The sequence below is a fragment of the Poromitra crassiceps genome (genome assembly GCF_964638095.1).
Source record: "Poromitra crassiceps genome assembly, chromosome: 6".
In the NCBI taxonomy this organism is placed as follows: Eukaryota; Metazoa; Chordata; class Actinopteri; order Beryciformes; family Melamphaidae; genus Poromitra; species Poromitra crassiceps.
Window position 1 is genome coordinate 35,857,165 of NC_139627.1, and position 12,691 is coordinate 35,869,855.

Genomic DNA, 12,691 nt, shown 5'->3' on the forward strand with positions numbered 1-12,691 from the left:
CAATACAACACACACAAAGAATATAATAACAATACTTGCATACTGTACTGGCTAGTTCATAATATAATGTTGTCTTGTGACTCAGCCACTCAGTCATGTATACTTTGTAACTTCTAGTTCTAACCGGAGTCACAGTACATGCCGTACACAGTGAATAACAAGGTCTTAAAGAATGGACATGTGGATAATGTTACATGGTCTTAAATATGATTTAGGAGAGTTTTCTTGTCCGGCGGAAAAGTCACTGTATAGCATCTGTGTAATTAAATCAGTTTCTCAATCAGTCACTTGAATATTAGCTCGCACGTCCCTTCTCCATCTAGATCTGGCAAATTAGATTATCCCCATAACCAAAACAAAGCGGGCAAAGAGAAAAGCTCCACTGTGTCATTATGAGTAAACAGTGGCCTCCATACGCAGTCGACTCACGCAAACGAGGAAGGGGGTTTGACCCTTAACGACCCGTGGGGCCCAGCAAAGTGCCGTTTAGGCACAAGCAAAGCTGTTAGGAGGCGACGCCGACACAGAGAGGTCAACTCTCTCCTACCATTTGCTAATAAGCATGTTCGCCATTTAAATATAGAACTAGCAACCCCTTCATTATTTCAGCCCATGGTGAGGCCATTTGGCATCACATACATCACATGAAAGCCTGCTGGGGACGACTGTCCCAATGGGAAATGCACATGTACAAACAAGACGCACGGGAGCACATGGGAGTGCTGCTGCTGCTGCTGTGGGGCTGACATTTGTTTGAAACGCTTGCCATGTGCAAAGTGTAATTTAAAAGCAAAATGTGTTTTCAACACCATCCACTCTGTGCAGTGTATGTCTGTGCAGATCATACACACACACACACACACACACACACACACACACACACACACACACACACACACACACACACACACACACATGCAATCTAAGATCATCAACGTGTAGGAGTTGACGCTCTCATCCTCTTGAGTTGCTCGGGGGGAATATTTGTCTGTATCTGTCACCCGACCTCCTGTTTCATAGCAACCTAATGTCTCCAAAATACTCCAACGCCCCATAGATTCCACAGGTATCCTCCAGCAAAGGGCTTGGCGAGGAGGGGCGAGGAGGGGGAGTGGGGGGGGAGTGGGGGGTGGGGACAGTTTCAGGGTGTGAGAAGGAGAGTGCAGTGCAGCAGCGCTCCTGGGTGGCGGCTTTGCCCTGCATGGTCGTGGGTGGGTGGGATTTGTGCAGAGCTCTGATGTCATCCTTCCTAGCTCTGCCCCTGGCCCCACCCTAACCCAGCCCACAGGTAGTTTTGGTGCTGTCACTCACCTCCTGTCACAGAGCCTCACCTCCCCCCCGCATGTGTGTTTGTGTGCGCTCTGCGTTGTGTCACTACTCATTTGCTCCACACACACACACACACACACACACACACACACACACGCTCCTCCCCGTCCCTCTCTGTTCTCCAGTGATTTGAACTTTGGAAGCAACGAGTTGTGGGCTGTGTCCCTGCCAGAGCATTCCTGACTGATTATTCTTTGCCTCTGAAGGTGGACAACCCTTGTCCCTGCTTTGTTCTTTGTCCAGGACAACCTCAACGTCTTCCTCAAGGCCTGCGGGAAGCTAGGACTAAAGGAAGCACAGCTCTTCCACCCAGGAGACCTCCAAGATTTATCCACTAGAGTCACAGTCAAGTAAGTTCTGACTTTCTGTCAACACATTAATTGCAAGGAGTGTTGATAATACAATATTGATTGCCATGCATGCTATCCCAAGGAACATACAATAGACTCAGCTCACTCCTTTCGTTGACTGTTGACTGACAGTTTTCAGCTACTGTGCTTCCACTGATCTGAATGTTTCACTGTAACTTCTGAGACTGTTTCTAAGCACGTGTCTCCTCATGAGAGGCATGTTGTCACACTACCCAGAGAGTCGTCGTAACTGGGGTCACCAGAAGACACAGTTGTTGCTATTTTCAGCAGCATATATTCTTGTCTGGGTCGGCACCTGTTTTAGCACAGTGCTGCATGTGTCTTGTAAACAGTGAGGTAGGAAAGTGGCCGTCTGGCGCTCTGATCTGATCTGTGTTCACTGAGGAAGGGTTATGATGTCCAGTCAAATTCACTTCCCTATGGTGCAGCTTAAACAAATCATACAGGTAGCCTATGTCAATGACCATGGTCGGAAATTGGTCCTAAAAGTATTTCATTAACAGGTGCACGTTGTCATAGCTTTCTAGTAGAGAGAGGAGCGAGCGCAGTTCGCTGTACTGTAGGTGGTGTGTGAGTTTAGAGAGCACAAAATAAAGATGTCACCTCACTGCTACAGTGTTTCTTGTTTTTGTGTTTGTGTCAGTTGCTCTTGTGTCACTCGCAGCAGGCCGAGCAGGGAGGGATGTGGTATGTTGAACAACCTGTTCAGTTTTTAAGCGGGTGTGTCTTTAGGAGACGGCGAGGTGAGGCAGAGCTAAGAGCAAAGGCCTCTCTCTATCCGCTCCCACACGTTCTCCATGACAGCACACAACAAGAACTGTGCAAGCAGAAAACACAACCGCTCCATCACAGTCACAGTTCATAGGCGCCCTATAGCAAATCTTCACAGACCACTTCAGGTGGCAGAAGTCATTCAGTGATGTCATGAAATTGAAATTGTCTGTGACCCCGGCCTCGCTCTCTCTTTTCAGCTCCAAGCTTGCATGCGTCATTTAGTGTTGCTTAATTGTGCCATTATGCTCATTCTGGCCACTCCTTTGAGAAGTTGGCACAACTTCTAGGATATTTGTTCCCATGATCCACCCGAGACTGTGGCAGCCACCCTGCAACAACACTGAGAGCCATGTCGAAACCACACTCGTCACAAACACAGACATATTGTAATATGCACACAGACATACCGTACATACACTGGAATACAAGCTCTAAATAAACAGCTCTGCCTAACCATGATCACAACACACCCTCCGCCCAGCCTTCACAATAGGGACGAGAGAAGATATGCCGCCTTAAGCGCTGCGTGAATTATGCTTGACATATGGATGGTGGCATGGGAATGAGAGGCACGGAATCATGACGAGAAAACATTTGGAGTTTTTATACCCGGCGCGGGTTTCTCCTCGCGGAGTGACCGTTATTTTTAAAATAAAAAAATAAATAATAATAATTCACTTTGTCCACACATCCACGTAGTTAGAAATGTTGCTACATGTATGTGCACGGCCAGGCGAAAAAGCCGCCACATGGGACGCTCGCGAAGGGACGTGTCTGCTGGTGTGACGTCACTTGGCCGCATGGACCCTCGCGACCCTCGTGGATACGTCAACCATAATTTGTGCTTTAAGATGCAGTTTAATATAAGGTGGTATAAGGTAGTATCATTCATGAAATGATTGATTCAGTGTTGCAACTAGTGACAGTCCCTTTATGCCCTGCCCTGTAACTTAACATCATTATCAGTTATCTTGCCTTTGACATGATCCTTTCCCATGATAGTGACAGTAAATGTAAATTTAGTTCCAAAATGAGATATCCACCATTTGGAGAGAGGGAGAGAGAGAGAGAGAACACACAGAGAGAGAACACACACACACTTTTATACAGTAATGTAAAACCAATTAAATCTTAGTTCAGTTATTGACCATCTGAAGGCCTTTGTTTATTTAAAAAAAAAACTTTTTTGATGAAGCATACACATGCATTTTACATAAGAAGTTATTCTCTATTTATTTTTTGCTTGTGATCTTTAAAATGTTCTGCAGCAAAAATTATATTTGTATTTATTTATTTATTTGTTTATTTGCACACAGCACAATAAACTACTGTATATAAAAAACTATATCTAAAAATAAAGTATATGCAAACCTTGTGCAGGTAAGAGACAAGAAACCCTAGAGGGCTTCCTCCTCTTCACCTTCTTTTCAGGTGTGGCTGATGGACATGATCTCTGTTATACAGATGGAGAGACTCAGGTTCCTGAGAGCCAACTCGCTTAGAAGGTTCTCAACTATCTGGGACCCGTTTTTGGCCAACCTTGACAAGGTTAAGATTAAGAATGACTAGTGACTGAGGTTGGGGGTGATGGATGGCTGGTTTCCCATGGACCCCTTGCGTAGGATCCCATGCCCATTATCTCTTACAAACACATAAGCACCTGGTAGCACTACGTTACAATGCTAAATGTCAATGATGTATGTTTTTTTTCACTCTTCTTTTCCTGTGTCTGTGCCTGTTTGTCTTGTTTGTTTATTGTTCGATAACAAATTTAAAATAAAATATATATATTTAAAAAAAAAAACGTTACACCAAAAAAATAAAAATACGGCTCCAAATCCCACTGCCAATGTTCTGTTGGGCCTCTATTTGGCCTGTGTGAGGGGGCGTGGCCAGAGGGGGCTCATTGGCCTATAATTAGGACCTGGAGGGTCACTCTGAGACATAGGATTGATTGGAATGGTATCAGGACTCATGGGAGTGAAGCTTTTTATAGCGCATTTCTCCTCCCACTGCATTCCCTCCTGTGCATCAGGTTTTGAAAAGTACATCCGTGAGTGTGTGTGCGCGCGCGCGCGCGCGCGTGTGTGTGTGTGTGTGTGTGTGTGTGTGTGTATGCATGCATTTGGAAACTTGACTTTGGTTGTCAGTTGTGGTTTCTCATTGAGAAACCACTGGTCATAGAGTGAGCTCATTCATACAGAGGAGGACTTCAAAAGGCTGTGTGTCTTCCTGGAGCAGAACGCTGGGACGCACCATTGCCCATCTCAACCATGCTGAACAATCACACTCTCTCATCTTTAGCAGGGACCTGTAGCTGCTCTTATTACGCTCACCAACATCTATTCTGTTCATGTTAGCTCAATACTTTTTGTGGCTAGTCAGTCACGATGAATTGCAAGGAGGCAATTTCTTCATTGTTTGGGAAAGTGACTCTTTAGATTAGAGTCAATGCTATTCTTCCATACAGCAGGGCTTTATTCAAAGTCACTGGGCTGAATACTCCTGTCATAAAGAATTCGTATGAGATGTAAAGCGTTGGGGGGGAGTTGAGTTTGTGGGCACACTTATGCTATGTGTGGTTCCCCCACTGGATCATTTCTAGCCCATAAGCAGAGAGTGGAATGGATGGCCCATGGGGAGTAACACACGGAGGAGGTACCTCTCTATAATCCCAAACAAGGCTGCAGACAAGCAACCAATTGCGTATTCACTGTTGCTTATCAGCGCCTAGGCAAATGAGTGACGCTCACACAGAGAGAGAGAGAGAGAGAGAGATGTCTCTAACAGCTGTCTCTCTACCCCTGGTGTGCATCCAACCTCCGCTCCCTTAAAGCCAGTCTGACAGGTGCTCTGCTCTGCCTCCCTCTTCTCTTCTCACTTTCTGCAGCAGTATGGCTGCTCTCATCCTGTTGGTATGTCTCTTGGCCAAGCCTGTTATTTGGTGTTCTTGGCAACATCCTGTACTTGACATAAAGTTCAATTGACGTGGTACTTTGTGGCACTGAACTGGTCGACAGGCTTTCACTGACCAAAGATTGGAGAGGTCTTGCTGATTGAAAAGGGCCTCACATCTGCATAGGAAAGGCTGGATTTCTTGGACATACTGTAATTTGACAGTAGTAGGTTGCGCTTGAGATGAAAGTCCAGCGTTGAGCATGCTCTTTGTCTAGACGTGTATCTTTGTTTCATCTTGGAGTCAGTCGTTGGGTGAGGCAACGTGTGCTGAGATCAGGCTTTGTTGTCATGACGACCATAAAAGATTATTGGGAGTGTATCTTGACCTTTGCGCTTTGTTAGTTGTTGTAGTATTGGCCCTCCCTACCATCTGGACCGTATATTGCTCTATTGCCTCACTTTATGGAACCTGCGCTCTGATAAAGACACTTACCTGTTACAGCCTCCATACTTTCAATATCAAAATTGTGTTATACCATGAAAAACTGTTGTCATACAGATACAAACTGATAAGAGGGAAGAGGACATGACACGGCGATGTGTGATATGTGGTCAACCAGGAAATGTTCTGGAAGATTTCCTCATGCATCCACCCGTCATAGAACCATATCACCTAGTGCAGCCACACTGCAAACCACCCAGAGGTGTCCCACTGACCAGACTGAATTTGATTCATCGTTGGAGGCTATGATTCACTGGCTACTTTGGCCCAACTCCGTCACTTTCTAGCAGCTGCCCAGGAAATGAGGGCATTTAAGTGTTACAGATGAATCATGGCATCTGGACGGCATAGAAAAACTGCTCTATTTTAACTTCAGCCACTTCCTGTTCGACCCTCCCTTTAGCCAGCATTTAGTACGGCACCAGCAGCAGCATGGAGGCCTGCTGCCACGGCTCTGAGCTGTCGTGAAGGTCAGGAAAAGCCTGGAAAGTTTCGAGCCTGGTTTCCCCTACTTTATATCATACTGCTTAACCTCTATGAATCTTTTAATAAGTGGCATTTCTCACAGTTCAACTTCTTAAAGGGGATTTCTGGCTTAGAGGAATGGAAATGACGGTGGTACAGCACAGGTATTACGCCATGACACAATGTGCAGTTAGTCCCTGAGGAATTCACATGCTGATTCAGCGTGTTTGAGTGTGTGAGGCTGCTGTGAGCTACAGTAACCCCAACCAAGACACACTGCTCGGCTCAGGTGGATCTTCCTCACTCCCTGTTCCCTGCTAAGGTTAAGGAGGATCACAGTATATCTGATCCCAGATACGTGGCGATGAATGATTGGTATAGATCTGGTTGAACTCCGACGGCTTGGCGCGCTATGACTCAGCTTCCGCTCTGTGAGCTGCAGCAACTGACAGAACCAACCCCCCGCTGAGAGCGAGAGCAGTCCAAAGTCTCACTGGTGGCTGCCGTTTGATTAAGCAAATTATTGACAAGGGTTGAACATTTTCTCCATATCTGAGCCAAAAATTAAGAACTACATAAGATAGGTAGGCAGATCAAAAACACTTTGACGCTTTCTTAACAATAAATAAATAATAATGAGTGGCTGTGCGGCGTAATATTTGGCATTGCGTTTGATTTTGATTACGCAACATTAACAGCATCTCTGACTGTTTGAACTACCTGAAGGAATGTGTTGTTCCCCGGACAAAACGGAACCGAGTAGCGACGGCTTATCAGAATTTATTCAACAGCTCTGTCCCACTGTGCCTCGCATGTGTGCCGTCATCTAACTAGTTACTTATCTCATTGTGACAAATCTTTCCAATCACACACGTTTCCTGCGTGAGGGCAAAAGACAAACCAAGTGGCTGTTAGCGTTTGGGGTGCGGTTCACAGCGCTGGCACTGCGTCTGCGAGGCTTGGTTTCATGCTTTTGATATATGGCACTTCCTGTGCAGTGGTGTGGTGTGTGTGAACTGTGGACAGGTTGTGAAACCAAACGAGTGACGATGGTGGACGACCAATAAAGTCTCCAGTGCATGATGGTTAAGGCCCTGGCTGTAAATGGCCCGACACAAGGGCTATATTTGTGCTGCCGTGCTGAGTGGAGAGAGAAATGCCAGCCTCACCCGTCTCACCCGCTCACAGTAGCTGCAGTGTTTCTGATAAGTATGACACAATGATGCGCCACACTGTCACAGCCGACTCCTTTATTGAAACTCTCGCTGCATCTGGCGTCTACGCTCAGCTGTGCTCAACCCTCCCACAAAGCCGGTGTAGTGTGTGAGAAGTCGTGGCGTGCGCAGGGTGTCCGGCTCCGTCTCTAATTCCCAGGTATTCTATTCTAATGTAAGAACGCAGCTGGAGGGCATTCCATGTGCTGATGAATGCGGCAGAGCGAGCCATCTTCATTGCTGAGGTGAGGTATGCTTGTAAACATGCACACCCATTCATTGGAGGCTTTGGTGTTGGGTTTGGTGATGCTTGCTGTTGCTGCTGGACCAGAGGGTTAGGGAGTGGAGGGGAGGGAGTGGGCAGTGTTGGGAAGTGCTCTCCAGCCTTTGTCCTCTCACTGTTACTGTCTAAAAAGAAAGGCTTGGCAGGGCTGGCTTGAACTAACGACTTACTGGCATCACATGGACTGACACTGCACACTGTGCTTTCACCCATACGTTTTGTTCATCTTTCTTGACCTATATACTAGCAGAATACCCGGGCAGTGTGTCGGGCTGTGCAGCCATTGTTAGCTCGCTCACTCACTCACTCACTCACTCAGTCACACACACACACACACACACTCACTCACTCACTCACACACACACACACACACACACACACACACACACACACACACACACACACACACTCACTCACTCACTCACTCACTCACACACACACACACACACACACACACACACACACACACACACACACACTCACTCCCTCACTCATTGTCACTCACACACACAGAGACTTTGCATTCTTATTATAGATCTGATTCTGATACCCGTTGGATCACACAATCACTGGCCATTTAGTCATTTAGTCAGGCCTCGCTCACAGAGAGAGGAGTGTTTTCATAGTCCACTTCCCTGGCTGATTCCAACTCCGCTCAGCTGTGCTCCTCCACTCAGGTAAACTCCATCAGTAGCTAACGATTCGAATGGAGCTCTCTATGGTGCTGAACCTGTGTTCACCCATTTTGGCCACTAATTAGCCATTTTTGCCCATTTAGTCGGCCCTAATTACGAATTAAAAAATCCGGCTCCGTTAGGTCACCGTTAGGTGACCTACACTTCCTGAGAGATTCAGCGCAATCGCTCATAAAATGGCATAGCTGTGGCCGAACACAATTTGCTCAGTAACTCACACACAGACCCTTCACATTCTTACTATAGGATGGTTCTATCGCTGTTGCGGCCATTGCTGCCAAGGCGGTACTGATTGACGAATTTGGCAAGATGATTTACGTTATTTGTTTAATATTTGAATAGTGGCTTGTGTTTCTTCAGTCATGTGCGCTGTGTGCGCATCATGTGTCTTTGGCGTGCATAGGCGCACAGCACACTCTTTGACTCTTCCTTCAAGTCCAATCAAATTTATTTAAAGTGCATTTTACACACAAGTGACACAATACGCTTTGCAAAGTCCAACAAGAAAGAAGACGTTTCTACCGGAGGAGGAAAGAGGAAGGATGTCACAAGCTGCTGGGGGATTGGCTCCCTGTGACCCTTTGACCTCTGCAGGAGTGTGGAGATGTGAAAGCTTGTGTAAGCATGCAGAGGTCGAGCCTCATGACTTAAATGATAGGCTGTGTGGGAAGTGATGAGAAGTTCCTGTTAATTTATCAAGCTGAAGACTTTCCTGTCAGAGGGCTGCATATATCTACAACTCAACGTGCTAAAGGTGCAATATGATGGCTAATAGGCCTATAGGTTCTTCTCATTCACTCATCAATGATAAGGATAAGGAAGTTATAATCGTCAACCAAACTGGAGACAAACCATTGCGATAACCTTTGCCTAAACCCCCCCAAAAATGGTCAAAGACCCCCCCCCCCAAAAAATGGTCAAAGGCTTCCTAACAAAATCTGAATTATTTATCTCCCTTTAAGATTTTCACATCTTTGTTTCACGTGTTGTTCTGCTCATATTTTGTTTGAAATATCTATTCTACCTATTGTATTTCTATGTTGAATTGAGTGGAATGTGTGATCTAAGATTGTTGTGGAATGTGGGATCTAAGATTGTTGTGTACTCAATGCGTTTCTCTAGAATATTCAGGTTTCGGATGTGATTATTATCAGTGACGCCATAATCAACTATTGCTCAGTAGCCACGTTGCTATTCTCGCACACTGTATGTGCAGAACATGGTGTATCAGACGGATCAGTCTCCCTCTTCACATGAGCGCAGCGCTCAGCTGATAGAGCACAGTCCCGAGGGTCTGGAGGCCCGAGAAAAGCCCTTTTTATTCCCTCCTCTCTGTTCAGCGAACCATAAATCAGCATTAGGTAAACGCTGCTCTGCTAGTTTGGTCTGCAACTCTCTCTCTCTGGACCCGGCTGCCACAGCTATAATATAATCGTAGACTTTGTGAGTGCGTTCCAAGCCACACAACAGAGGGCATTCTTTCCCCCTCCTCTTTTATTGGGCCTATAAATCTGGAAGATGTGGAGTTGGTAAACTTCCATTTCATTTTTCACATGTTGGATCCCCCTGGTGTCAAATGACGTGTGTTGGTCGGAGAGAAGATTGTCCTCTCATCCTATTTAACACTGCGTTGTTGTTGTTGTTGTTGTTTTGCCAATACTGCCACCTTCTGTTCAGTAATCCTTGTCTACCCAATGGCCACGAATAAAAAAGATGTATATGTTTGTATGTTTAATTATACCTTCTTGCTTCGCTCCCTCCCCATGAGCTAAGGCACATCACATGTAGGAACATTTTTGATTGACATGTAGCCATGTCAGGTGTGGGAACACAGGGTGTTCGACACGTCCTCAGCAGGTGCTCCCAGCCGCAGTGGCATTGTGTGCTGCCTGGGAGGTGTCTATATAGGATATCTAAGAATGTGCAGCATGGGAGATATGAGGCAGGCCATATATCCTTCTCTGTCACCGTGGGTAGCATGCTCGTGTCGGCCTTTATCACCGTTTATAGGCCCAGGTCGTTTAGTTTGACAGGCATAAGAATGAGCTGACATTTCCCTGGGAAAGTGATTTACTGACTGACTGACTGACTGACTGACTGACTGACTGACTGACTGGCAACCAGACCTCCCAAATATGACTGAGCTTCTGTCCAACCTTGCTAACATAAACATGCTCGGGCTGTTTGCCTGTCCAATTACTAGTTATTAGTTCTGTCAGTAGTAGGATTAAGAGCTGTTTTTGTGTCCCTGACCTTAAGCTTTCAAACACTTTTATGGTTGCATGATTCAGTAATTATGAATAAAAAAATAGCACACACAGTAGTTAGAGTAATTTTTGTTGGCGTGTGCGTGTGCGTGCGTGTGTGTGCATGTGAGTGCATGCATGCGTGCGGGCGTGTGTGTGTGTGTGTTACTGTTTACCCTCAGCCTTTGTGTTGTGTGAGGCAGCAGTATGGGTGAAGGGCTGGCAGTAGTCTGGATTGTGCTCTCATTTTCCAGCCCTTTCACTGCCGAACACAGAGACCTAAGCATGGCCTCTATTCTTTTATTGTCATTTTCCCAGCCTTTGGCTGATAAACTTGATGAGTACACCTCTCACCTAACCCTACCCACCTCTCACCTAACCCTGACCACCTCTCACTTCACCTAACCCTACCCACCTCTCACTTCACCTAACCCTACCCACCTCTCACTTCACCTAACCCTACCCACCTCTCACCTAACCCTACCCACCTCTCACTTCACCTAACCCTACCCACCTCTCACTTCACCTAACCCTACCCACCTCTCACTTCACCTAACCCTACCCACCTCTCACTTCACCTAACCCTACCCACCTCTCACTTCACCTAACCCTACCCACCTCTCACTTCACTTAACCCTACCCACCTCTCACCTAACCCTACCCACCTCTCACTTCACCTAACCCTACCCACCTCTCACCTAACCCTACCCACCTCTCACTTCACTTAACCCTACCCACCTCTCACCTAACCCTACCCACCTCTCACTTCACCTAACCCTACCCACCTCTCACTTCACCTAACCCTACCCACCTCTCACTTCACCTAACCCTACCCACCTCTCACCTAACCCTACCCACCTCTCACTTCACCTAACCCTACCCACCTCTCACCTAACCCTACCCACCTCTCACTTCACTTAACCCTACCCACCTCTCACCTAACCCTACCCACCTCTCACTTCACCTAACCCTACCCACCTCTCACCTAACCCTACCCACCTCTCACTTCACCTAACCCTACCCACCTCTCACCTAACCCTACCCACCTCTCACCTAACCCTACCCACCTCTCACCTAACCCTACCCACCTCTCACCTAACCCTACCCACCTCTCACCTAACCCTACCCACCTCTCACCTAACCCTACCCACCTCTCACCTAACCCTACCCACCTCTCACCTAACCCTACCCACCTCTCACCTAACCCTACCCACCTCTCACCTAACCCTACCCACCTCTCACCTAACCCTACCCACCTCTCACCTAACCCTACCCACCTCTCACCTAACCCTACCCACCTCTCACCTAACCCTACCCACCTCTCACCTAACCCTGACCACCTCTCACTTCACCTAACCCTGACCACCTCTCACTTCACCTAACCCTGACCACCTCTCACTTCACCTAACCCTGACCACCTCTCACTTCACCTAACCCTGACCACCTCTCACTTCACCTAACCCTGACCACCTCTCACTTCACCTAACCCTGACCACCTCTCACTTCACCTAACCCTAACCACCTCTCACCTAACCCTACCCACCTTACACCTCTCACCTAACCCTAACCACCTCTCACCTAACCCTAACCACCTTACATCTCTCACCTAACCCTAACCACCTCTCACCTAACCCTAACCACCTTACATCTCTCACCTAACCCTAACCACCTCTCACTACACCTCTCACTTCACCTCACACCTCTCACTACACCTCTCACCTTACCTCACACCTCTCACTTCACCTAACCCTAACCACCTCACACCTCTCACCTAACCCTAACCACCTCTTACTACTCCTCACACCTCTCACCTAACCCTAACCATCTCTCATTACACCTCTCACTTATGTTCTTTCTCACAGGCGTCAAGAGACCGACCGGAGGCTGAAAAATGTGAGTGGAAATCTTAAGCTT

At 46.9% G+C, this 12,691-nt stretch overlaps 1 protein-coding gene across 6 annotated transcripts in view; it reads left to right on the top strand.

Annotated features, from left to right (window-relative positions):
• lmo7a (LIM domain 7a) overlaps positions 1 to 12,691 on the top strand; it is a 78,454-nt gene that overhangs the window by 31,902 nt on the left and 33,861 nt on the right. For all 6 annotated transcript variants that reach the window (XM_083638604.1, XM_083638599.1, XM_083638602.1 and 3 more), the window contains exons 5-6: positions 1,573 to 1,679; positions 12,640 to 12,670. In XM_083638604.1, the coding sequence (XP_083494730.1) occupies positions 1,573 to 1,679; positions 12,640 to 12,670 (138 nt within the window). The remainder of the gene's footprint in view (positions 1 to 1,572; positions 1,680 to 12,639; positions 12,671 to 12,691) is intronic.